Source organism: Somniosus microcephalus, chromosome 10 (genome assembly GCF_052327205.1).
Source record: "Somniosus microcephalus isolate GS21.2 chromosome 10, FLI_Smic_1.0, whole genome shotgun sequence".
Taxonomy (NCBI): domain Eukaryota; kingdom Metazoa; phylum Chordata; class Chondrichthyes; order Squaliformes; family Somniosidae; genus Somniosus; species Somniosus microcephalus.
In genome coordinates this window covers 73,258,779-73,283,764 of record NC_140996.1, presented here as the reverse complement: position 1 = coordinate 73,283,764, position 24,986 = coordinate 73,258,779, and the positions used below count along the sequence as shown (strand labels likewise).

The 24,986-nt window shown below is 47.7% G+C and overlaps 1 protein-coding gene across 4 annotated transcripts in view; it reads left to right on the top strand.

Moving 5' to 3' along the window:
- LOC147111547 (T-cell surface protein tactile) overlaps positions 1-24,986 on the top strand; it is a 242,668-nt gene that overhangs the window by 169,456 nt on the left and 48,226 nt on the right. For 3 of the 4 annotated variants that reach the window (XM_085998614.1, XM_085998615.1, XM_085998616.1), the window contains exons 6-8: positions 8,252-8,339; positions 16,057-16,233; positions 19,135-19,250. In XM_085998614.1, coding sequence (XP_085854740.1) covers positions 8,252-8,339; positions 16,057-16,233; positions 19,135-19,250 — 381 coding nt within the window. The remainder of the gene's footprint in view (positions 1-8,251; positions 8,340-16,056; positions 16,234-19,134; positions 19,251-24,986) is intronic. The other variant, XM_085998617.1, reaches the window with a different exon arrangement.

The following is a 24,986-nucleotide window of genomic DNA, read 5'->3' as shown; positions in this document are numbered from 1 at the left end:
GGTTTTAACAAATCCAACCGGGACTGCAACCTTCTGTTATAGAACATTATGGCAGGGCTTTGATTTGTCACTGAATGCATGGCATTTCGATACGCCATCAGGAAATTGTCCACCTTGTGTTGTAGTGGAATATGGTCTTCACTCATGGCCTTTATTGCCTTTTTGAACGTTTGAACAAATCTCTCGGCCAACCCATTTGTAGCCGGATGATATGGGGCAGATGTATAGTGTTTCACCCCATTCTTTTTCATAAATTTCTGGAATTCTTCTGACACGAACTGTGGTCCGTTGTCTGAACATATTTGCTCCGGCAACCCATTCCTTGCAAATATGGTTCTTAGAACTGCGATCGTCTTCTCAGAGGTAGTGGTCGACATCTTAATCACTTCTGGCCATTTAGAATGTGCGTCTACTGCTATCAAAAACATGGAATCCATGAATGGACCTGCAAAGTCGATATGCACAAATTGCCATGGGGTTGAAGGCCATTCCCACGGATGCAGCGGTGCAATTGGAGGTGCGTTTTGAACTTTTTGGCACCCTGAGCAGCTTTTAGTCAGATCCTCTATTTGTTTGTCGATACCTGGCCACTACACATAAGCCCGAGCAAGGCTTTTCATCTTGACTCCCCCCAGATGACCTTCGTGCAATTATTTCAGAACTCGCTCTCTTAATTTTGGAGGAATAATCACCCTTGTTCCATACATCAATGTTCCTTGACATACGGACAGCTGTTCTCGTCTGGCTGAGAATGCTGGTAACAGTGGTTCGTCATGTGCTAGCCATCCCTTCACCGTCAAGTCGTAGACCCGAGACGGTGTCGGGTCATTTCGGGTCTCTCTCTGAATACCCGCATTGGTGACTGGTAGACATTCGATGATGGTCGAGTGAAATATCTCTACAGGGTCAACTGCCGGTGCCTCTTCCGCTGTAGGTAGTGGCAGGCGGGACAGCCCATCAGCATTACCATGTTGTTTTGTACCTTTGAATTCAATATCATATTGATGTGCCCCTAGGAAAAGGGACCATCTCTTAAGCCTCTGCGCCGTCATTACCGGAACACCCTTCTTAGGGTTGAAAATGGAAACCAACGGCTGGTGATCTGTCAGCAGCGTAAATTTTTGGCCTTGCAGGTAATGGTTAAATTTCTTAACTCCCCACACGAGGCTGAGAGCCTCCCTAACTATCTGAGCATAGTTGCGCTCAGCGGAGGTCAATGGTCTGGATGCAAAAGCGACTGGCCTTTCCGAGCCATCTGGAAACTTATGTGAGAGCACTGCCCCGATACCATATGGAGAAGCATCACAAGCTAAGCGAATAGGCAGCGTTGGGTTAAAGTGAGCCAACACTTCCTTAGAGGTGATCAGTGCTTTGCTCTTTTGAAAAGCCCGCTTACAATCATCGCTCCACTTCCATGGTATTCCCATTTGCAAAAGAGTGTTTAGCGGGTGTAACACCGTGGATAAATTTGGAAGAAACTTATGGTAATCGTTAACCAACCCGAGGAACGACCTCAACTGGGATACATTCTCCGGTGCAGGAGCTTTTACAACAGCTTCGATCTTGTCAGGTGATTTATGGAGCCCAAAAATGACGTGGCCGTAGTACGAGATTCGCTTTTGAAAGAACTCGCATTTCTGGCGATTAACTCTGAGCCCATATTCTTTCAATCTGATGGGAACCTGCTCCAAATTCGCGAGATGATCGTTATCGTTATCTCCTGTAATCAGGATATCATCCAGGTAGCATTGTGTGCCTGGAATTCCCCGCAATACCTGCTCCATGGCCCTTTGCCAAATCGCTAGAGCCGATGCCACTCCAAAAACCAGTCTATTATACCGATATAAGCCCTTATGCGTGTTGATCATGAGATACTAACGTGACGCTTCATCAACTTCCATCTGTAGGTACGCCTGCGCCAGGTCTATCTTAGTGAAGTGTTTCCCACCAGACAGCGAAGCGAAGATATCTTCAATCCGCGGAAGCAGATATTGCACCGTGTGAAGAACCGGATTAACAGTGATCTTGAAATCGCCACAGATGCGAACCTTCCCAGGTTCCCCCGGCTTGTTGCTCAACGAACGCTTCATGACAGGAACAATGGCTGTAGCCCATTCGCTCCAGTCCACCTTGGACAGTACCCCTGAACGTTCTAGCCCTTCCAGCTCTGCTTCCACAGCAGGTCGTATCGCATAAGGCACCAGTCTGGCTTTGAAAAATTTTGGGTTTGCATGTTCTTCAACCTTGATGGTTGCCGTAATTCCTTTCAGTGTTCCAAGTCCCTGTTGGAACACCTCCTTAGCATCGTCTAAGATTTTGGACAGTCGTTTAGGTTTGACGTCGTCCTCCGTGCAGGCATCTACAGTCAGTGCTTGTATGGAATGCCAATCCACATTTATTCTCCGGATCCATTCCCGTCCCAGTAGTGGCGGACCTCCATCAGGTAACACATACAAGTCCATTTTCTGAAATTCTTTACCATTGTAGACCACGTTTACTTTTATCTTTCCTTTGAGGTATACTATTTGCCCGTGTATGTTTTCAATACAATCTCCGTATCCCTCAGGGGAATGTGCAAGAATAACCTTTTGTAATCTTGCTTATTCATGACCGTTAATGCCGACCCAGTGTCCAATTCCATCTTCACTTGTACTCCTGCTATCTGAAGCGTGACCCAGATAGTTTGGTGGTCTGCTGTGTTACCCACATTATGTATTTTCAGACAACCCAGTTGCTTACTGCTGGAGCCTGAATCCGTCTTCTGTTCATCCGAACTGTTCTCTGTCACCTTGTGTACTTTTTTGTACTTCTCCTGCGGTGACTTTTTGCTGCTGGTCTTCTTTCCTGACCGGCATACTCTCGCTATGTGGCCAAGTTTGCCACATTGCCTGCATTCTTTATCTTTGAACCAGCACTTGTTCTGGTCATGCGTTGTCCTTCCACAACGATAGCACTTTACTGTGCCCAATGCCATTTCATTGGTGCTGAATTCCAATGGCCTTTGCTGTATCTCTGCAGCGCCTCGTGCTGCTGCCTCGTGGGATGCTGTAATGCTGAAAGCTTTGTCCAGCGTAAGGTCTTTTTCCTCTAGCAGTCGCTTCTGGGTTCCTTCCCTTAGGAGCCCACACACAAACTTATCTCTCAGTGCGTCTGCTAGTCCTGTTCCGAACTGGCAGTACTTTGATAACTTGCGCAGTTCTGTTAGGAATTCAGCGTTGCTTTCTTCTTTAAGTTGAATTCTTTTGTAGAATTTAAATCATTCCGCTATCAGCAGCGGCGTGGGGTTTAAATGCTCCTGCAGGATAGTAACAATATCCGCGAAACTCTTCCCTACCGGGTTGTCTGGTGTTGCAAGGTTACTTAATAACCCGTACATCTTCGCACCCATTGTGTTTAATAGGGTTAGTGCTTTCTTATCCTCCGGTACCTCATTCGTTGTACAGTAAACTTCGATGCGTTCCACATAAGTGGCCCAAACTTCCACATCGTTTTCAAAAGCAGTGATGTTACCCGTTTTTGGCATCCTTGCTGAGTTTCTCCTTCCCCTTTGGATATTATTATTATTATTATTATTATCTTTTTTTTCCAAAATGGCGGCTTTTCCCGCGCTTGGCGGCTTTTCCCGCGCTTGTCTTCTTCCCCCGCCGACTCAAAATGGCGATTCCCGCACTGTTGCCATCCATACCTCCCAGCGGTCCTTTATTTTCCCCTGCGTTGCTGCTCTTGTTCCCCCGCCGCTCCCGCGGTCCCTGTTGCCATAAACGCTTTTCTGGCTGCTGCGCGTCTCTGCCCGATTGCAGTCCGGCCCCTGACACCGGCTGCGGTCGTGTTCTCCGCCCTTTTCATCGTTTTCCCTCCCCTTCTCCCACTGACAACTCGGCCGACTTCCCCCCCGTGCCGCTCGATCGGGCTTACCCGCCGCTGTCGTAGAAGGGATGCTCACTGATGCTTGACTTCGTGGTCAGCAAACCAACCCGGGTTTCCGATGGCCTCCCGTGCGATGCAGGATGTTGAGGGCGGATGCCCTTTTTCGACGCCTGTTCCTGAGGACGAAGCTTCCTTTGATGCAAAACTGCCGCAAGGTAAGATCAGACTCGTCGCCACTGTTGAGTCTCTGGTTTCAATTGCAGTTATACTGAATAACAGGACACAGACTACAGAATTAAGTAAACAGGTCTTTTGTGATTGAGGGTCTGGGCTGAACTGGGATACACTTTGCTCTGCAGGGTTTATATACCAGTGTGGTCACCACCGGTACTACAATGTACAGGAGCCATCAAAAAGTAGTCCATCACCTTAAGGTATCCTCTTAAGGTGGTACAGGTTACATACACTACACCCCACACACACCCCACACACACCCCACACACACCGCACACACACACACAACACACACACCGCACACACACACACCACACACACACACCCCGCACACACACACACCGCACACACACACACCGCACACACACACCCCCCACACACACCCCACACACACACCCCACACATACACCCCACACATACACACACACACCCCACACATACACACACCCCACACACACACACACCCCACACACACACACACACACACCCCACACACACCCCACACACACACACACCCCACACACACACACACCCCACACACACACCCCACACACACACACCACACACACCCCACACACACACATACACCCCACACCCCACACACACCCCACACACACCCCACACACACCCCACACACACACCCCACACACACACACCACACACACCCCACACACACACATACACCCCACACACACACACACACCCCGCACACACCCCACACACACACCCCACACACACACACCACACACACCCCACACACACACATACACCCCACACCCCACACACACCCCACACACACCCCACACACACCCCACACACACACCCCACACACCCCACACACACCCCACACACACACATACACCCCACACACACACACACCCCACACACACACCCCACACACACACCCCACACACACACCCCACACACACACATACACCCCACACACACACACACCCCGCACACACCCCACACACACACCCCACACACACACACCACACACACCCCACACACACACATACACCCCACACCCCACACACACCCCACACACACCCCACACACACCCCACACACACACCCCACACACACACCCCACACACACACCCCACACACACCCCACACACACACATACACCCCACACACACACACACCCCACACACACACCCCACACACACACCCCACACACACACCCCACACACACACATACACCCCACACACACACATACACACCCCACACACACACACACACACCCCACACACACACATACACCCCACACACACACACACACACACCCCACACACACACACACACCCCACACCCCCCACACACACCACACACACACACACCCCACACACACACCCCCCACACACACACACACCCCACACACACCCCCACACACACACCCCACACACACACCCCACACACACACACCACACACACCCCACACACACACATACACCCCACACCCCACACACACCCCACACACACCCCACACACACCCCACACACACACCCCACACACACACACCACACACACCCCACACACACACATACACCCCACACACACACACACACCCGCACACACCCCACACACACACCCCACACACACACACCACACACACCCCACACACACACTACACCCCACAACTCCACACACACCCACACACACCCCACACACTCCCCACACACACACCCCACACACACCACACACACCACACACACCACACACACACCCACACACACACACACCCCACACACCACACCCCACACACACACCCCACACACACACCCACACACACACATCACCCCACACACACACACACCCACACACCACAACACCCCACACACACACACCCACACACACACACCACACACACCCCACACACACACATACACCCACACCCACACACACCCCACACACACACCCACACACACACCCCACACACACACCCCACACACACACCCCACACACACAAACCCCACACAACACACCCCACACACACACACACACACACACACCTACACACTCACACACACACACACACCCACACACACACACACACCCCACACCCACACACACACACACACACACACCACACACACACCCCACACACACACCACACCCCACACACACCCACACACACCCCCACACACACCCCACACACACCACGCACACACACACCCCCCCACACACACACACACACACCCCACACACACACCCCACACACACACCCCACACACACCCCCCACACACACACACACCCCACACACACACCCCCACACACACCCCACACACACACCCCACACACACACACACCCCACACACACACACACCCCACACACACACACACCACACACACACACCACACACACACACCACACACACACCCCACACACACACACCCCACACACACACACACCCCACACACACACACACCCCACACACACACACACCCCACACACACACACACCCCCACACACACACCACACACACACCCACACACACACACACACACACCACACACCACACACACACCCCACACACACACACACCCCACACACACACACACCCCACACACACACACCCCACACACACACACACCCCACACACACACACACACCCCACACACACACACACACACCCCACACACACCCCACACACACACCCCACACACACACACACCCCACACACACCCCACACACACACACACCCCACACACACACCCCACACACACACACACCCCACACACACCCCACACACACACACACCCCACACACACACCCACACACACACACACCCCACACACACACCCCACACACACACACACCCCACACACACCCCACACACACACACACCCCACACACACACACACCCCACACACACACACACCCCACACACACACACCCCACACACACACACACCCCACACACACACACACACCCCACACACACACACACACCCCACACACACACCCCCCACACACACCCCACACACACACACACCCCACACACACCCCCCACACACACACACCCCCCACACACACACACATCCCACACACACACACCCCACACACACACACACCCCACACACACACACCCCACACACACCCCACACACACACACCCCACACACACCCCCCACACACACACACACCCCACACACACCCCACACACACACACACACCCCACACACACACCCCACACACACACCCCACACACACACACACACCCCACACACACACACCCCACACACACACACCCCACACACACACACCCCACACACACACACACACCCCACACACACACCCCACACACACACCCCACACACACACACACACCCCACACACACACCCCACACACACACACACACCCCACACACACACACACCCCACACACACACACCCCACACGCCCCCCCTCACCCACACACTCCACACATGACACGCGCACTCCACACACACACGTACACACACACACCACACTGCTGCAGCTCACCACAGTGGAAAAAAATGATCATTTCAGCTCGGCAATTGCTTTCTTCTTAACCCATTCCTCCCACCTCTCAACCTTTTCCCTCAATGTTGCTGCACAGTTACTGCCCCATGTCTTGACTACCAAGCACTGTCTCGTGAACTGCGCATTACATGGTTAGCCATCTGACTTTTCATGGCTGCCCTCCAATATTGAAAGGAACTTAATGGTGAGGTTATTTACATGACAATATTGCATATTTTGATGGTTCAGCAGCTTCAACATGTGAAAATTATTTGTCAATGTATATGGCCGTTGCTAACTCAGGGTCTTTAGGAAGATTTGATAATTTGCTCATGTTTAAAGTTTATTATTTTGTACACAAGCTTTATCACATAGACTTCTCCGTTTAATGCTAATAAATTTGACAACAGCGACCCCTATAGGAGATGTCATTTGGCACTGACATCATATAATGTCAATTGAAATTCCACTCCCAGTGATACACTTGTCAGACTATAAGTGGAAATGAAATGCTGCATCAAATTATTCTTCTGGAATTTTAAAAATCTCTAATACATCTCAAAACTTCAACAAACACAGAGGTGGAGAAGCACTGCCAATTGTCACTATTCTGTACATTTGTACATTTTAACATTAATAAAACAATTGTTGTTTGATTCAGAATGCTACTTGTATCTCACAAAAAGCATATCCAGAGCCTTCTATCACATTCTACTTGGATGGATTTCCTCTTCAAGATGGGGATAATGGTATGGAAACTTTGCATTTTACTATAAGCAAAATTATTAGTGTTTTTCTAAATATCACTCAGCTGGATAAAAATATGCTAAAAGGTGTAGCGACTGTCACGGCTGCCTATGTGGTATTGTGAGCAGCGATACCCTCCGCACGCCCAGGGCACACTTAACATCTCCTACACTGTTGTGGTGATTCGTCATTAAACTCACTAATTCCACGTCTGTAAATACCCACTTTTTAACCATTTTTCATGATTGTGCCTAGTGACCTTAACAAGCAAGATTCATCTTTTTTAATAACATTTGCTAATGTTCCTTAATCTAGGGGTGTCCAAGTCTTTACCTGTGTACCATGGAACCTCAGGGGTGTAGGGTTTTTTTTCCTGCTCTCTTGCCCGTTCTGGCCTCCTGCCAGGCTTCGTGCAAGAATTACCCTTGAGTGGTTCGACCCACTCCCCCTACGGTTCTAGACCTTGGACTTAGATGCAGAGAACAGTAGTGCAGAGAAAAGGACTCAATAGACCAGGCTGAATAGCACGAAATGGATGCTTTTATTTTTAAACAGTTTGAAGCATTACAAAATACATGTCATAGGCACAGATTAAAGTAACTACAATCATGCACAAATTTATGAACTTGACTCTATGGAAATGGGGAACACACGGCACATCGTAAAAGGGGAAACACATTACGATTTCCCTTAACTCCCTCCCCTATACCTAAACTAAGTTTCGACCTGGGGAACCTGGGATCATGCTCACCACTCTCGAAATCACGAGAAAGGGGGGTTCGCAGCCTTTTTGGCACCGCTTTCCATCGTCACGTGGATTTGGAAACTTCTGGCGCAGTCGATATTCTCTCTCTCTCTCTCTCTCTCTCTCTCTCTCTCTCGAGGCGATGGGGTAGACACAGCCTCGATGAGCGCTCGTCAAGGTTGAGATCCACTAAGCCTGTCGTGGATTTTTGTTCATGGAGTAGAACAACAACCCAATGGGGTGTTGAGACACGGAAGTGTCAGGCCCGGACTGTCTTTTTGTCTCTGGCCTGGTCGGTTCTCCAGAGGGTTTCTTCTCCGTCGGCCTGGGTCGTCGATGATCTCCCGACCCCAGTACCCGGGCCACCCTCGTCGTCTTCTCGTCGTGGCCGAGCCTTGTTTGGCTGAACACCGACCACGTTGTCTTTTTACCGAAACCGTCCGTCTTTAAAAAGACGAAAACGTTTTCATCGATTCTGCATCTGCCGAAGTGGAAGAGGCGCCGATCCTGGCCCCGTCTGAAGAAGTTGAAGTCACGTATATGGACTTTCAATCCATAGTTATACTCTTTTGGAACAGTCTTATCTCCCGCCAAATCATAGTCCTGTCTTTGTATTAATTTTGGCGGGCAGAAATCTCTGCAGGGGCGCTTTGTCTTGTAACGGAGCCGGTGATAACTTAAACTGGCCTTCCTGGCCGATAATGTCTTTTAATGTCTTTTGCATTGTCACCGCGGCTCAGTTCGCATATTGATCGGTCCGGAGATTTTCCTTGATGGCTGCTAAACGTTTTTTCCTTTGTACAATAAATGGGTATGAGTGATTTTGCATTGTCCGCCCATATCTTGATGGGCCCCATCCTGTACTTGTAATCCATTGAATATGTATGCTGTTCCTCTGAGTTTCGGTTCCCAGATACTGGCTTTCGCGGGCTCACTGTCTTCAATCCACAAGCCTGTCTGGCTTGCAGTAACAGAAATAAAATGGTTCAGAAACTGATCACGGGGCCTGGCGGCCATTTTGTATGCCCTTTTATCAAAGGTTTTTCTGTGCAAGCTTACTTTGGTCAATAAACAGTCTTATTTTATCCAGTTTTCTTGCGTGATTTTTGCTGAAAATTGCGAATCTTACAGGGGCCATATATAAAAGTTAAATCTTTGTTCCCATTAATTCCCATTGTTCTCAGGTTGCTGATTCTAACAGATCTTGGTGTTCTGATTTAGAATTTATCCACCAATGCGGCAACAGCACTAACAACTGCCCTTACTAAAACCTCGAAGCAGCAGGCTCAAAGTCAAACGGACAAAACAGCAAATAAAAAATACAAGCTCAAATAGGACTGTTGCCTGGCTTCAGGGCTGGATTGCCAGGGCTGAGAGTTAAATGTGGCTCTAGAGCTGTAGGTTTCACAGCCCTACCATAATCCTTTTAGAGAGGAGTGAGAATGCTCAAAGAAACACTAAAGTCTGATGAATAATCCATTAGTGCTTTCCAGCTATATTCCACGGCCTAGAAATTAGGTTTGCCTCCGCCAGGGCTTTTGCGCCCGAAATTTTGCGCCCGCGATAATTGCCGCTGCGCCCGCCAAAAATTCAGCTGCCCCGCGCCCAGACGGCTGCGGGCGCTAATGGAGGGTTTCAGCGCCTCGCTATGGGCGCTGAATGCAGGTTTGCGGCGCTAATCCCCTGCTGCTGCACCCGATGCGGTGCGGCAGGCTGGGGTACTGCAGGCCTCCTCCTTCTGTTAAGGAGGAGCTGCCTGCAGCCGACCGCTGACCGGTCGATTCGCCCGACAAATGAGCCCGGCACCTCGGAGAAGTGCCGGGCTCGCGGGCCACACACATCAGTGCCGTGGGGGGGTGGTGGAGGAGTCCGGGGAGGGAGGTGCGGGCAGGCGGCCGCCGGGAAAGCGGCCGGCCGCCGCTCCACCTTAATGCGCCGGCGCTACGTGCTGCAACATCCCGTTGAACAATCGTTGGTTGCGGCTGCCACGGGCGAGGCGGCCGCAACTGAATTTGGGCGTCCGGCCGCATTACCACGGCAACCGGGACGCTGCGCACACCGATGACGTCATCGGTGCCGGCGCAGCGCTACCGGCTAACGCCGATGGTAGGGCCCAACGCAATTTCGATCGCGGCTATAATTCCGGCGCAAGGCCCTCTAACGCCTCTAATTGGGCACTAACCCCACCGAATTTCTAGGCCCACCTCTTTTAAATTGTACTTATATTTTTACTGAAGTTAGTGAATTTCAGCCTCATTGTGTTGCAACTATACTCAGTGAGCAAAATGTTGATAGATGAGCGGACAAAAAGGGCAAGCAACAACCAGTAGGCCCATCAAACTGGCCCATCCTGTTGATGGTGTAATCACACGGGGTCCACCTACTCCCTAGTAATAGTTCACAAGTGATCCTTTTATATTATTTTATTTATTCCTCTGACAGGACTGCTATGCCAACAGATACCTGGAGTGCCTCCTTGATGTAATGGCTGCTATGAAGGAATAATTACAAGTTCTAGCCCTGTCTCGGGCTACCCCAGACCAGGCGTATTCCCCAGACGTTCACCTTCAACTTAAGTTAGAGATAGCCGAATTCCATAAGATGCTTAAATGGGTCTAAAGGTTCAGGCTATCTCTCCCTAAAGGAAAGGAATGACTGAAGATGTTACCATCCTCCAGATAGCATTTTTAATAAGTTTAACTGGACTGTAACCTTCCGGATATTATGAGGGTCCGGAATACCCCCCAGAATTCTGCAACTCCTTACAAAAGAGTGTACAGAAATTGGGTTCGCGAGTTTATACAGATTTACTCTTTGAGACAATTCTAAAAATATATAGTTTTATTTAAGAGCCGACATTCATTTAATAGCTGTTGATTCTGTCGCAACATTATCAATTCAAAATATAGATAGCTTACATTTCTTATTTCTCAGAGCTCCTTATTCTCAAATCTTTACTTTGTTACATTTCTACATTTCTTACTTATTTCTAAATCCATAACATCCACCAAAATCAATTACTTTGATTAACCGAGACTCAAAGTTAAAAACTTACAGAGCATGCCTGTGAAGTTGAGAAACACTTGGCCCATTCAACGAGTTCTGACTTTCTGTTTGAAAAGCTCTTATTTTTATACCCTTTTTGCAGTGGTTTATTCTTTGAAGTTCTCTGCTGATGTCAGCTAATTGTCTTTATTGATTCTCTCTTTTGAATGCTTTCTATCTTACTGTCAATTCAACTATTGCATGCATAATTATGTCTCCACCTTTAGGTGTTCCAAAAGCTATCATAAAAACAATATGACAGCTATGGTTTCTGTTTGATGCCATTCTTACAAAATACTTTCATTCAATTCTTAATATTGGCTTTACTGATTTTTAGCAGACGTTGAGTTTCCTTACTGCTCCAAGTTCAATACAAACACAATGTAATTGCTTGGTGTATCTATTGAAGTCATATCTTCAAAGTGTTCTTGTTGGTATCATGTTTACTATGTATAAATTAAAGACACTTTGACCAGAGTGTTTCATTCATTTCTAGCTATCTCAATTGGTTGCATATTTAATCGTGTTTCCTGTCTTCCAAGTTTAACATAAAAACTATTTGACCAGCAGGTGTTTCTTTTACTTGATGTCATCTTTTCAAAGGCACATGGTTCTTTCTGTTTCTGTTCAACGTGTTAGCTTATACCTTAAACTGGATCTTCTTATTGTGTTATTCCCAAACTCCAGACCCTCTGGAATCACCAAACTGCCAATTAATTCCCATTTCAAAGCTTGTTTGGTTTTTACAACTTGTGTTATAAACAGATCTTTATCTCAGAAGCCTGTTTTTTGTTTACAGCATGTGTCTCCAAGGCTTTCCAGACTTTTAAACCCAGTATATCATGTGTTAATAAATATCAGAATTCTGTTCATATTATGGTGTATCTTTTTGAAATATGGCGTATCCCTTCACAGCTATTGTACATGGCTTTTGAATTTTTCACTGGGTACGCACACAAGGAGTCAGCCTGTGGGTTCAAGTCCCACTCCAGAGACTTGAGCACATCATCTAGGCTGACACTTCAGTGCAGTATCTTAAACTGACTCAGATAAGTTGTTGAACCGAGGCCCCATCTGCCCTTTCAGGTGGACATGAAAAATCCCATGCCACTATTAGTGGAAGAGTAGGGGAGTTCTCCTGGTGTCATAGAGTCATAGAGTAATACAGCACGGATAGAGGCCCTTCGGCCCATCGTGTCCGCGCCGGCCATCAAGCCCTGTCTAATCTAATCCCATATTCCAGCATTTGGCCCGTAGCCTTGTATGCTATGGCATTTCAAGTGCACATCCAAATGCTTCTTAAATGTTGTGAGGGTTTCTGCCTCCACAACCCTTTCAGGCAGTGAGTTCCAGACTCCAACCACCCTCTGGGTGAAAAAGTTCTTTCTCAAATCCCCTCTAAACCTCCCGCCCTTTACCTTGAATCTATGCCCCCTAGTTATTGACCCCTCTACTAAGGGAAAAAGCTCCTCAGCATCCATCCTATCTATGCCCCTCATAATTTTGTACACCTCAATCATGTCCCCCCTCAGCCTCCTCAGCTCCAAGGAAAACAAACCCAACCTGCCCAGTCTCTCTTCATAGCTGAAGCGCTCCAGCCCTGGTAACATCCTGGTGAACCTCCTCTGCACCCTCTCTAACGCGATCACATCCTTCCTGTAGTGTGGCGACCAGAACTGCACACAATATTCCAGCTGTGGCCTAACCAGTGTTTTATACAGCTCCATCATAACCTCCTTGCTCTTATATTCTATGCCTCGGCTAATGAAGGCAAGTATCCCATATGCCTTTTTTACCACCTTATCCACCTGTTCCGCCGCCTTCAGGGATCTGTGTACTTGCACACCCAGATCCCTCTGACCCTCCGTCTTGCCTAGGGTCTTTCCATTCATTGTGTATTCCTTTGCCTTGTTAGTCCCCCCAAAGTGCATCACCTCGCACTTTTCCGGGTTAAATTCCATTTGCCACTGTTCCGCCCATCTGACCAACCCATCTATATCGTCCTGCAGACTGAGGCTACCCTCCTCGCTATTCACCACCCTACCAATTTTTGTATCATCCGCGAACTTACTGATCATACCCTTTACATTCATATCCAAGTCATTAATGTAGACCACAAACAGCAAGGGACCCAGCACCGATCCCTGTGGTACCCCACTGGCCACAGGCTTCCAGTCACAAAAACAACCTTCGACCATCACCCTCTGCCTTCTGCCACTAAGCCAGTTTTGTATCCAATGTGCCAAGGCACCCTGGATTCCATGGGCTCTTACCTTCTTGACCAGTCTCCTGTGCGGGACTTTATCGAAGGCCTTACTGAAATCCATGTATACCACATCCACTGCGTTACCCTCATCCACACACCTAGACACCCCCTCAAAAAATTCAATCAAATTAGTCAGACATGATCTTCCCTTGACAAAGCCATGTTGACTATCCCTGATTAATCCTTGCCTCTCCAAGTGGAGACAAATTTTGTCCCTCAGGATTTTTTCCAATAATTTTCCTACCACTGATGTTAGGCTCACTGGCCTGTAGTTCCCCGGTTTTTCCCTACTACCCTTCTTGAATAATGGTACTACATTAGCGGTTCTCCAGTCCTCTGGCACATCCCCTGTGGCCAGAGAGGTCCTGAATATATGTGTTAGAGCCCCCGCAATCTCCTCCTTTGCCTCACACAGCAGCCTGGGATACATTTCATCCGGGCCTGGGGATTTATCCATTTTTAGGCCAGCTAAAACCGCCAATACCTCCTCCCTCTCGATGTTAATATGTTCGAGCATATCACAGTCCCCCCGCCCTATTTCTATGTCTACATCGTCCTTCTCCATAGTGAAAACAGATGCAAAAAATTCATTTAGAACCCCTCCTACATCTTCCGGCTCCACACACACATTGCCACTTTTGTCCCTAATGGGCCCTATTTTTTCCCTAGTTATCCTCTTACCCTTAATATACTTATAAAACATCTTCGGATTTTCCTTTATTTTGCTTGCCAGTGTTATTTCATGGCCCCTCCTTGATCTCCTAATTTCTTTTTGAAGTATCCCCCTGCACTTTTTGTACTCCTCTAGGGCTTCCTCCGTCTTTAGCCTTTTGTATCTACCAAAAGCCCTCCTTTTTTTCCTAATCCATTCTCGTATATCCCCTGACATCCAAGGTTCCCTGTGGTTTTTGGAACCACCCTTGACCTTTACGGGAACATGTTGCCATTGTATGATCTCAATCTCCCTTCTGAAAGCCTCCCATTGCTCCGATGCGGATTTTCCTACAAGTAGCTGATCCCAGTCCATTTTGGCCAGATCCTGCCTTATCCTATTAAAATCGGCCTTCCCCCAATTTAGAACCTTTATTTCCGGCCCATCCCTGTCCTTTTCCATGGCCACCTTAAATCTTACCATATTATGGTCACTATCACCAAAGTGCTCACCTACTAGCACTTTTTCCACTTGGCCGGCCACATTCCCTAGAATTAGGTCCAGTACCGCCCCCTCTCTTGTAGGACTTTCTACATGCTGGCTCAAAAAGCTCTCCTGGATGCACTTTAAGAATTCTACACCCTCTGAGCCTTTCACACTCTGACTATCCCAGTTAATATTGGGGAAGTTGAAATCCCCCATTATTATTACCCTATTATTGTCCTGGCCAATATTTATCTCTCAATCAACACACTAAGAAAGTGGATTATCTGGTCATTGCTGTTTGTGGTACCTTGCTGTGTGCAAATTGGTTGCTGTGTTTCCTGCATTACAACAGTGACTACACTTCAAAGCAGTAGTGGCATTGGTTGTAAAGTGTTTTGGGACATTCGAAGGTTGAAAATGCACAATATAAATGCAAGTTTATTCTTTCTTCTTTGCCCTTCACATTGTATCTGGTTTGTTAGGAGCATAAGAAAAATGCTGAAACTGGACTCAAATGTTTTTCAGGTTCTGTTATAATATCAAAAGTCTTCCTGGATTCAAACGGCTTGTATGAAGTGGAGAAAAGATTGTCCTTAGAGATTAAAGCAGACCAATGGAAGCTTGTTTGGTGCGATGCTGTGTTCTCATTGCCTGGAAATAAGAGCAGAGTTATGCAGTCTAAAAAGATACCCCTAAATAACTGTGAGTATTGATTGCTGTGAAATAGTTACAGACAATGCTCAGTTAGAAATCCAACAATCCAACAGTGAAAGATTCACTTATTGTCAATCCTTGTAGTTTCAATAAAACGTAACAATAGTTTTTTCAATGTCTTTGAGCTGGAAATGCTGGAAATACTCAGCAGGTCAGGCAGCATCTGTGGAGGGAGAAACAGAGTTAACATTTCAGCTCGATGAATTTCAATAAATCTGGTAATTTGTGGGCTGGCACCAGATTAATTTACCATTAAAGCTGCCGGATTATCATAAAAACCCAACTGATTCACTAATGTCCTTCTAGGAAGGGAACCAGCCACCCCTACCTGATCTGATGTCCATGAGCCTCTAGTCCCACATGATGTGGATGACACTGAGGCCTGGAAATTCAGTGGTGTTAGCGCCCACTTAGCGCCTAAAGAGGTGTTTAGCGCCGGCGCTGTTGGTAGCCTGGAATTCAGTGAAGCGCAAATGGTGGCGTTAGCCGGTAGCGCTGCGCCGGCACCGATGACGTCATCGGTGTGCGCAGCGCCCCGGTTTCAACGCGATGCCGGCCCAACGCCCAAATTCACTTGCCGCCGCCTCACCCGTAGCGGGCGCAAGGAGCGTTTGTAAAACGGGGCCTTGCAGCTCCGAGAGGCCGGGGCGTAAAGGTGGAGGTGCGGCCGTCCGCTTTACCGGCGGCCGCTTGGCCGCTCCTTCCTCCCCGGACTCCCACACCACCCCCCTGCGGCATTGGTGTCTGACCCCCGCGAGCCCGGCACTTCTCCGTGGTGCCGGGCTCATTTGCCGGGGGAATCCAGCGGCGATCTCACGGCTGCAGGCAGCTCCTCCTTAAGAGAAGGAGGAGGCCTGCAGTACCCCAGCCTGCCGCACCGCATCGGGTGGCGCAGCGGCAGCTGGACGCCTGAAACTGACTTTCAGTGCCCCAAGTGAGGCGGCCAAACCCTGCAATAGCGCCCGCCTCCCTCTTGGGGCGCTGCAACTGAATTTCAGGCGGGCGCTACGGGAATCCGGGCGAGCGCTAAATTTCGGGCGCAAAACACCTGGCGCGGCGATAGCGAAATTCTAGGCCTTAATGCCCTCAGAGCAACGATGGTTGGACAAACAATACTGTCCTGCCAATGTTGACCATATTCCAAGGGCAAACAAATAAAAAAACCTGAAATTAACAAAAAGTCTATGCAATCAATTACTAAGCTACTGATTTCATAGGTTTAAGGTCAGGTTTTAATTTTTCTCCCAGTTTACAGAGCCTGACTACAGTGTGATGCAATAATTACCCTGCCGATCAGTTGCTGTTCATCCTCCATGTTATATAAGGTTGGGATCATTGGAACATGCATGGGTAAACAATAATACTGTACTCACTAACATTTATAGGACAGTGAATGGGGCAGGTGCAGATTGCTGGGCCATGAGCTGGTGTATGTGCTTATTCAGCATTGACTTGTAGGCTGTGGTCTGCACATTTACACTTTAAACTTGGCTTCCATGGGTCCAAATGTCATGCTCCCTAAACCCAGAACTAAAACTAAAGTCTGAACGGATGCAAAAGCTCTTGCCCTAAACTTTTGACACTGTGGTACTACTGTGCTGCCCATTTCCTATGTACATGCAGCTAGTGGGAAGCCTCCACTTGCTGGCAGCCCGCATTGGGAAATCAGAGGTGTGCTGCACAATTTTCTGTCCATTGGATAAAAAATCATGGATGTATCATACTGGCCCCCGCACCCCCCCACCCCCACCCCTACAAAGCAGCATGGACTTAGGAAATCTGCCACTCCTCCATTGGCTTTATACTTACACCGATGCTTTGCTTTCCCATAATCCACTTTTCAGAACAACGATGAGTTCTGCCTCACAAACTTCCAAATGATTTAACCCCCTGCCCTGAGGTCAATTTTGCTAATGAGGAACCTCATCCACACTTATCGGACAACAACAGGAATCATCCACATGATTCCCCACCCACATCGGCAAAGACTCAACTATTCCAAAATTCTTCTGCTAGGTTAGCCTTCTACCCTCCACCCACTGTAAGCCTGAACTCATCCAAAATCTGCTGTCCATATTCTATCTCGTACCAAGTCCCACTTGACCATTGGCATCTGGTCTCCCATTGCTTCAAATTTAAAATTCCCTTCCTTGTGTTTAAATCTCTTTATGGCCTTGGCCATCCTTATTGCATCTTTAGCCTCCTCCCACCCTACAATCACCCCCACTCCTTCAGTCTCTCCGTTCCTCTGACTCTGGCCTCTTATGCAACCCTCCTTCCCTTCATCCCACTATTGGTGGCAGTGCCTTCAATTGCTTTGATCCCACGCACTGGAATTCCCTCCCCAAGTCTCTCTACCTCTCCGTGTCTCTTTCCTCCTTTAAGATCCTCCTTAAAACTCAACTCTTTAACTAAGATTTTTGTCATCCCTTTTTCTTTGAGACAGCATCCATTTTTCCCATACACCTCTTTGATGTGATGACATTAAAGGCTGTATATTATCTAATACAAGTTGCTTTTGTTATGCTTCCCCACTTATTTATTATCTTAATTTTTGTATGCTATTAAATTAATCTTACACCAATTTAAAAGCAGACTTCTCTGACAGATGTTCTGGATTAATAGAATTGCCTCTTTAATGTCTGACGTTCGTAGAATCAATCCAGTAACAGAATTAAGTAAATAGAAGGTAAATCAGGTTTTGGGTGTGTAATTCTCCCACCCGATTTTTCTCCACGTGGTACACTCAGGCTGTAAGGACAAATACCTACCCCACTTATTGCTATTTTTCCGAAGAGTTATTACACCCAGTGTTCTACGTTGTCTGCTGTATCTCCTCTACCTATCAGCTGCAAACCTTTAATGGATGGTCTTGTCCATTTTCTTCAGATCTGGGCAACATTGAATTTACTCCTGAGGGTCCATTCGAGCTGTTTCTTGATGATGATCTGAACATTTCGTGCCACATCAACAGTTCAGTGACTCCGCATTACAGATGGACTAAGGTAATTACCTCACTGATAGAAAACAAAAGGAGAATACTTTTAAAGCTTTAAAACACTAATGATGTTCTAATTTTATATCCTGAAGCAATCATTAGTTATTTTTCCTTGTTTGTTCGGTTGAGCAGATATAGATCAATATGGAGCAGATACAAGATCTCCAGTGACATTGGGGGCCAAATTGGATAGCACCTGAAAACAGGCGCAGGGATCGCGATCTGTGATTACCCCGTGCCCGTTCAATGTGATGCAGGCAGAATGTCAACTTCGTGCTGCCTGCTCAGCACCATGATTGCAGCGTGCAGCCAGCGCTAACCATGCTGTTGAGTGGCTGCATGCCTCAGCAGGGGGCCCAAAATTGCTAGAGGCTGGCATGAGTTAAAGTGAGGCTGCACTACTGCAAGCCAGCCTGCACCTCTTAAAGGGGAGGTACGTTGTGACTGGAGCAGGTGGTGGAAGTTCTTGTACAAGTCACTCTGACATGGAAAAAGACTGAATAATGGCACAACATGGGAGCGAGCGTGCTCCAAGGTTCTCGGACACTGTACTAGAGGCCTTGGTGGAGGAAGTAGAAAGGAGGAGAGAAGTGCTGTATCCACAGGAGGCCCTCCAGACAAACGCTTGGAAGGTAGTGGGACCAGTTAGCCGTGGTGGTCAATGCCAGGAGTCAAGCTCCGAAGACCTGGTGCAGTGCTGCAAAATGTTAAATGACCTCACATGAGTGGTCAAGGTCAGTGAATTCATCTTCAAATGCCATATCCCACCATCTGCACCACTAGTCTCACACAATGCTCAATGCACCACACCCCATCACTCACCTACCAACAATCTCTATCAATCAGGACTCATAACTAACATTCATAGGTGCACCTCACGCTCACACACTTAGCACTGCTGCAAGCATCACACCCACATTTCACAGCTTGCACACACTGCCAGCTATTCAGACATTCAGCCACATCACTCAAACAGATTGCACACTTCCTTCTCTCTTGCAGGACAAGGTGGCACACAACCGGAGGCAGCAGAAGCTAACTGGCAGGGGACAGGCATGTCTGCATGTTCGTACCCCAATGGAGGAGACGTGCTTGCCATCATTAGAGCAGCCATCTGAGGCCGTGCCACGGCGGGGCTGAGCAGGGAAGTTGAAAGCATGCCTGATGATGATGGTATCCTCTGCACTATCACATTTTGTGTGGCAGCATGGCTTTCATTGTATGCATGCTGCGCACGTGTGCATGGGTTCCGCACCGGAGTCAAGACCCATGTCATCAGCAGATAGCCCTTGTCACCCAGTAGCCATCTTTTGGTTTGTTGTGATGGCTCAAATGCAGATGGCATAGCGGACTGGTGCAGAATAAAGGCATCATGATTGCTGCCTGGATACCGGGCATTGACTTGCATGATTCATAGAATCATAGAAAGTTACAGCACGGAAGGAGGCCATTTCGGCCCATTGTGTCTGTGCCGGCCAACAAAGAGCGATCCAGCCTTATCCCACTTCCCAGCTCTTGGTCCGTAGCCCTGCAGGTTACAGCATCCCAAATGTACATCCAAGTACTTTTTAAATGTGGTTAGGGTTTCTGCCTCTACCACCCTTTCAGGCAGTGAGTTCCAGACTCCCACAACCCTCTGGATGAAGACATTTCCCCTCAAATCCCCTCTAAACTTTCCACCAATTACTTTAAATCTGTGCCCCCTTTGCTAAGAGAAATAGGTCCTTTCTATCCAGGCCCCTTATCTAGGCCCCTCATAATTTTATACACCTCAATAAGTTCTCCCCTCAGCCTCCACTGCTCTAAGGAAAACAAACCCAGCCTATCCAGTCTTTCCTCATAGCTAAGATTCTCTATTCCCGGCAACATCCTTGTAAATCTCCTCTGTACCCTCTCTAGTGCAATCACATTTTTCCTGTAATGTGGTGACCAAAACTGCATGCAGTACTCTAACTGAGGCCTAAATAATGTTTTATACAGTTGAAGCACAACCCCCCCACGGCTAATAAAGGCAAGCATTCCGTATGCCTTCTTAACCACCTTATCTACCTGGCCTGCTACCTTCAGGGATCTGTGGACATGCATTCCAAGGTCCCTTTGTTCCTCTACGCTACTCAGTGTTCTACCATTTAATGTGTATTCCCTTTCCTTGTTAGCCCTCCCCAAATGCATTACCTCATACTTCTCCGGATTGAATTCCATTTGCCACTGTTCTGCCCACCTGACCAATTTATTGATATCTTCCTGCAGTCTACAGCTTCCTTCTTCAGTATCAACCACACAGCTGCAAACTTCTTAATCATACCCCATATATTCAAGTCGAGATCATTGATATATACCACAAAAAGCAAGGATTCGCTGCCTATGGTTGCTCACCAGCTGGATGTTGAGGGAGTGGAATCCCTTTTGGTTGAGGTAAATCTCAGAGTTGAAATGGGGCACCCACAAAGCAATGTGCGTGCAGTCAATGGCACCCTGCACCATGGGGAAGCCTGCAACCCTCGTGAACCAGCGTGCTCACTCCACCTGCTGCTCTCTGGCAAGAGAGAATGAAATGTAGTCAGTTCTCTCGGAATACAGAGACTCCGGGACCTTCTTTATGCAACAGTGGACGGCAAACTGTTGCAAATATCTTCAGCTCCAGCTTGGAAAGAGCCCAACGCTTAAAGGTTCATGGACATGGCCACCTTCACATAGAAACATAGAAACATAGATGATAGGAGCAGGAGTAGGCCATTCGGCCCCTTGAGCCCGCTCCGCCATTCAATGCGATCATGGCTGATCATCCAAATTCATTACCCTGTCCCTGCTTTCTCCCCATATCCCTTGATCCTCTTAGCCTTAAGGAATATATCGAACTCCTTCTTGAATATATTTAATGAATTGGCTTCAGCTCTCTTCTGTGATAGGTTCACCACTCTCTGGGTGAAGAAATTCCTCCTCATCACAGTCCTAAATGGCTTACCCCTTATCCTTAGACTGTAACCCCTGGTTCTGGACTCCCCTGCCATCAGAAACAGCCTTCCTGCATCTAGTCCATCTAGTCCTGTTAGAATTTTATAAGTTTCAATGAGATCCCCTCTCATTCTTCTAAACTCTAGCGAATATAAGCCTAATCGACCCAATCTCTCTTCATACATCATTCCTGCCATCCCAGGTATCAGTCTGGTGAATCTTCGCTGCACTCCCTCCATGGCAAGAACATCCTTCCTCAGATAAGGCGACCAAAACTGCACACAATACTCAAGGTGTGGTCTCACCAAGGCCCTGTACAACTGCAGCAAGACATCCTTGCTCCTGTACTCGAATCCTCTCGATCTGAAGGCCAGCATACCATTTGCCTTCTTAACCGCCTGCTGCACTTGCATGCTTACCTTCAGCGACTGGTGCACAAGGACACCCAGGTCTCGTTGCACCTCCCCTTTTCCCAATCTATTGCCGTTCAGATAATAATCTGCCTTCCTGTTTTTGCCACCAAAATGGATAACCTCGCATTTATCCACATTATACTGCATCTGCCATGCATCTGCCCAATTGCCCAACCTGTCCAAATTGTACTGGAGATTCTCAGCATGCTCCTCACAGCACACACGCCCACCCAACTTTGTGTCGTCTGCAAACTTGGAGATATTACATCTAGTTCCCTCGTCTAGATCATTAATATATACTATATTATGAATAACTGGGGTCCTAGCACCGATCCCTGTGGTACCCCACTAGTCACTGCCTTCCACTCGGAAAAAGACCCATTTATTCCAACTCTTTGCTTCCTGTCTGCCAACCAGTTTTCTTCCCAAGTCAGTACCTTACCCCCAATCCCATGTGCTTTAACTTTGCACGCTAGTCTCTTATGCGAGACCTTATCGAAAGCCTTCTGAAAGTCCAAATACACCACATCCACTGGTTCTCCCTTATCTATTCTATCAGTTACATCCTCAAAAAATTCCAGTAGATTAGTCAAGCATGATTTACCTTTTGTAAATCCATCCTGTCACTGTTTTCCAAGTGCTCTGCTATTACATCTTTTATAATGGACTCTAGCATTTTCCCCACTACCGATGTCAGGTTTACTGGTCTATAATTCCCCATTTTTTTTCTACCACCTTTTTTAAATAGTGGGGTTACATTAGCTACCCTCCAATCCATGGGAACTGTCCCAGAGTCTATAGCATTTTGGAAGATGACCAGCAATGCATCTACTATTTCTAGGGCCACTTCCTTAAGTACCCTAGGATGTAGATTATCAGGCCCTGGGGATTTATCAGCCTTCAATCCCGTCAATTTCCCTAACGCCATTTCCCTACAAATACTGATTTCTTTCAATTCCTCCCTCTCATTAGACCCTATGTTCCCCGACATCTCTGGGAGTTTATTTGTGTCCTCCTTTGTGAAGACAGAACCAAAGTATGTATTTAATTGGTCTGCCATGTCTTTGTTCCCCATTATAAATTCCCCTGATCACAGCCACTGACAATGCAGTTGTAGCTGCAGCAGGTGGCAGATTTCGGTGAGGACGTCCTTACTGAAGTGCAGATGTCTCACACATTGTTCATCTCTAAGGTTCAGGTAGGAAAATTACTCTCTGAACACCATGGGCAGATATGGCCTCCTGCTGAGAGCCTTTCTCCCCCTCCGCCTCCTCCCTCTTCCAGCAGCTTGTCCTGCTCTACATATTTGTATCTCAAGGGCCAGCGCTGCTATCGATAGTGTGAAGGCCCTCACCAAAATGGCGGCTGCTGAGCCCCGCACCAGAGAAGGGTGTTCAAGTGGCAGCTACAATTTTTTCTAGGATTGTGGCGGTAAGTAGCCCAATTTCTGGGCTATAGGATTTCATTACATTTAGAGAGAACATTCACTTAAATACTTATTAATATTTTTAATGACAATTTCTGCAATTACTGTAACATTACAAATGCATCACCTTTGATACAATACCAGACCTGAGCTTAAAAAAATGAGAAAGATACTTAACTCACTTTTATGCATATCTATTGCATTTTTCCAAATTCACTTTTGCAGTTGGGTATATTTTACGAATTTACCCTCTCAGCATGGAGCTTCACACATTGGGAGTGCATAATGCCAGAAAAATCTTGCAGGGCCTACTGATCTCCATGTCTAAATTCTCCTTCTGCACAACTCCATGTTGAAAGTGTGACTTTGCAAAATGACCCCTAATATTTGTACTTATACTAAGAGTGGAGTAGGCGTTGATGCATGTGAACTACATAGAACATTTTGGGCCATTTTATCCTCCAACAGTCAAGTCTGATATATGTAATGGGGGAGGGAGGGCAGGTGTCAGCCAACGGCAGCATGGGCTAAGTGCATGATGGGAGTCAATTTGGACGTGGAGGTCAGCTTGAATTCCATTTGTGCACTCATGTTGTGCAAAGCTCTGTACATACGTGCTAAATGGTAAACTGACGATTGTGCCGCCGCCAACATGTCGATAAATTTTAGGCAATACGTTGGCCTGGACTCCCAAGGTGCCCTCTCTGTGGGGTATGCCAGTATCATAAAATTGTGCCTTTTAAAAACAAATTACAGAGTAAATTTTATCTTTGTGCTCTCCAGGCATGGAGCCTCGCCCACTGGGAGCACACATTGGAAAATCGTGAGAGTGCAGCCTTTGATTTTCCACCTGTTCATTTTAATGGAGGTAGGGGGAAAATTGAGAGAAAATCACACAAGGTTATCACTATGTCTGAAAAGGTAACATTACAGTTTATTCCTTAACATT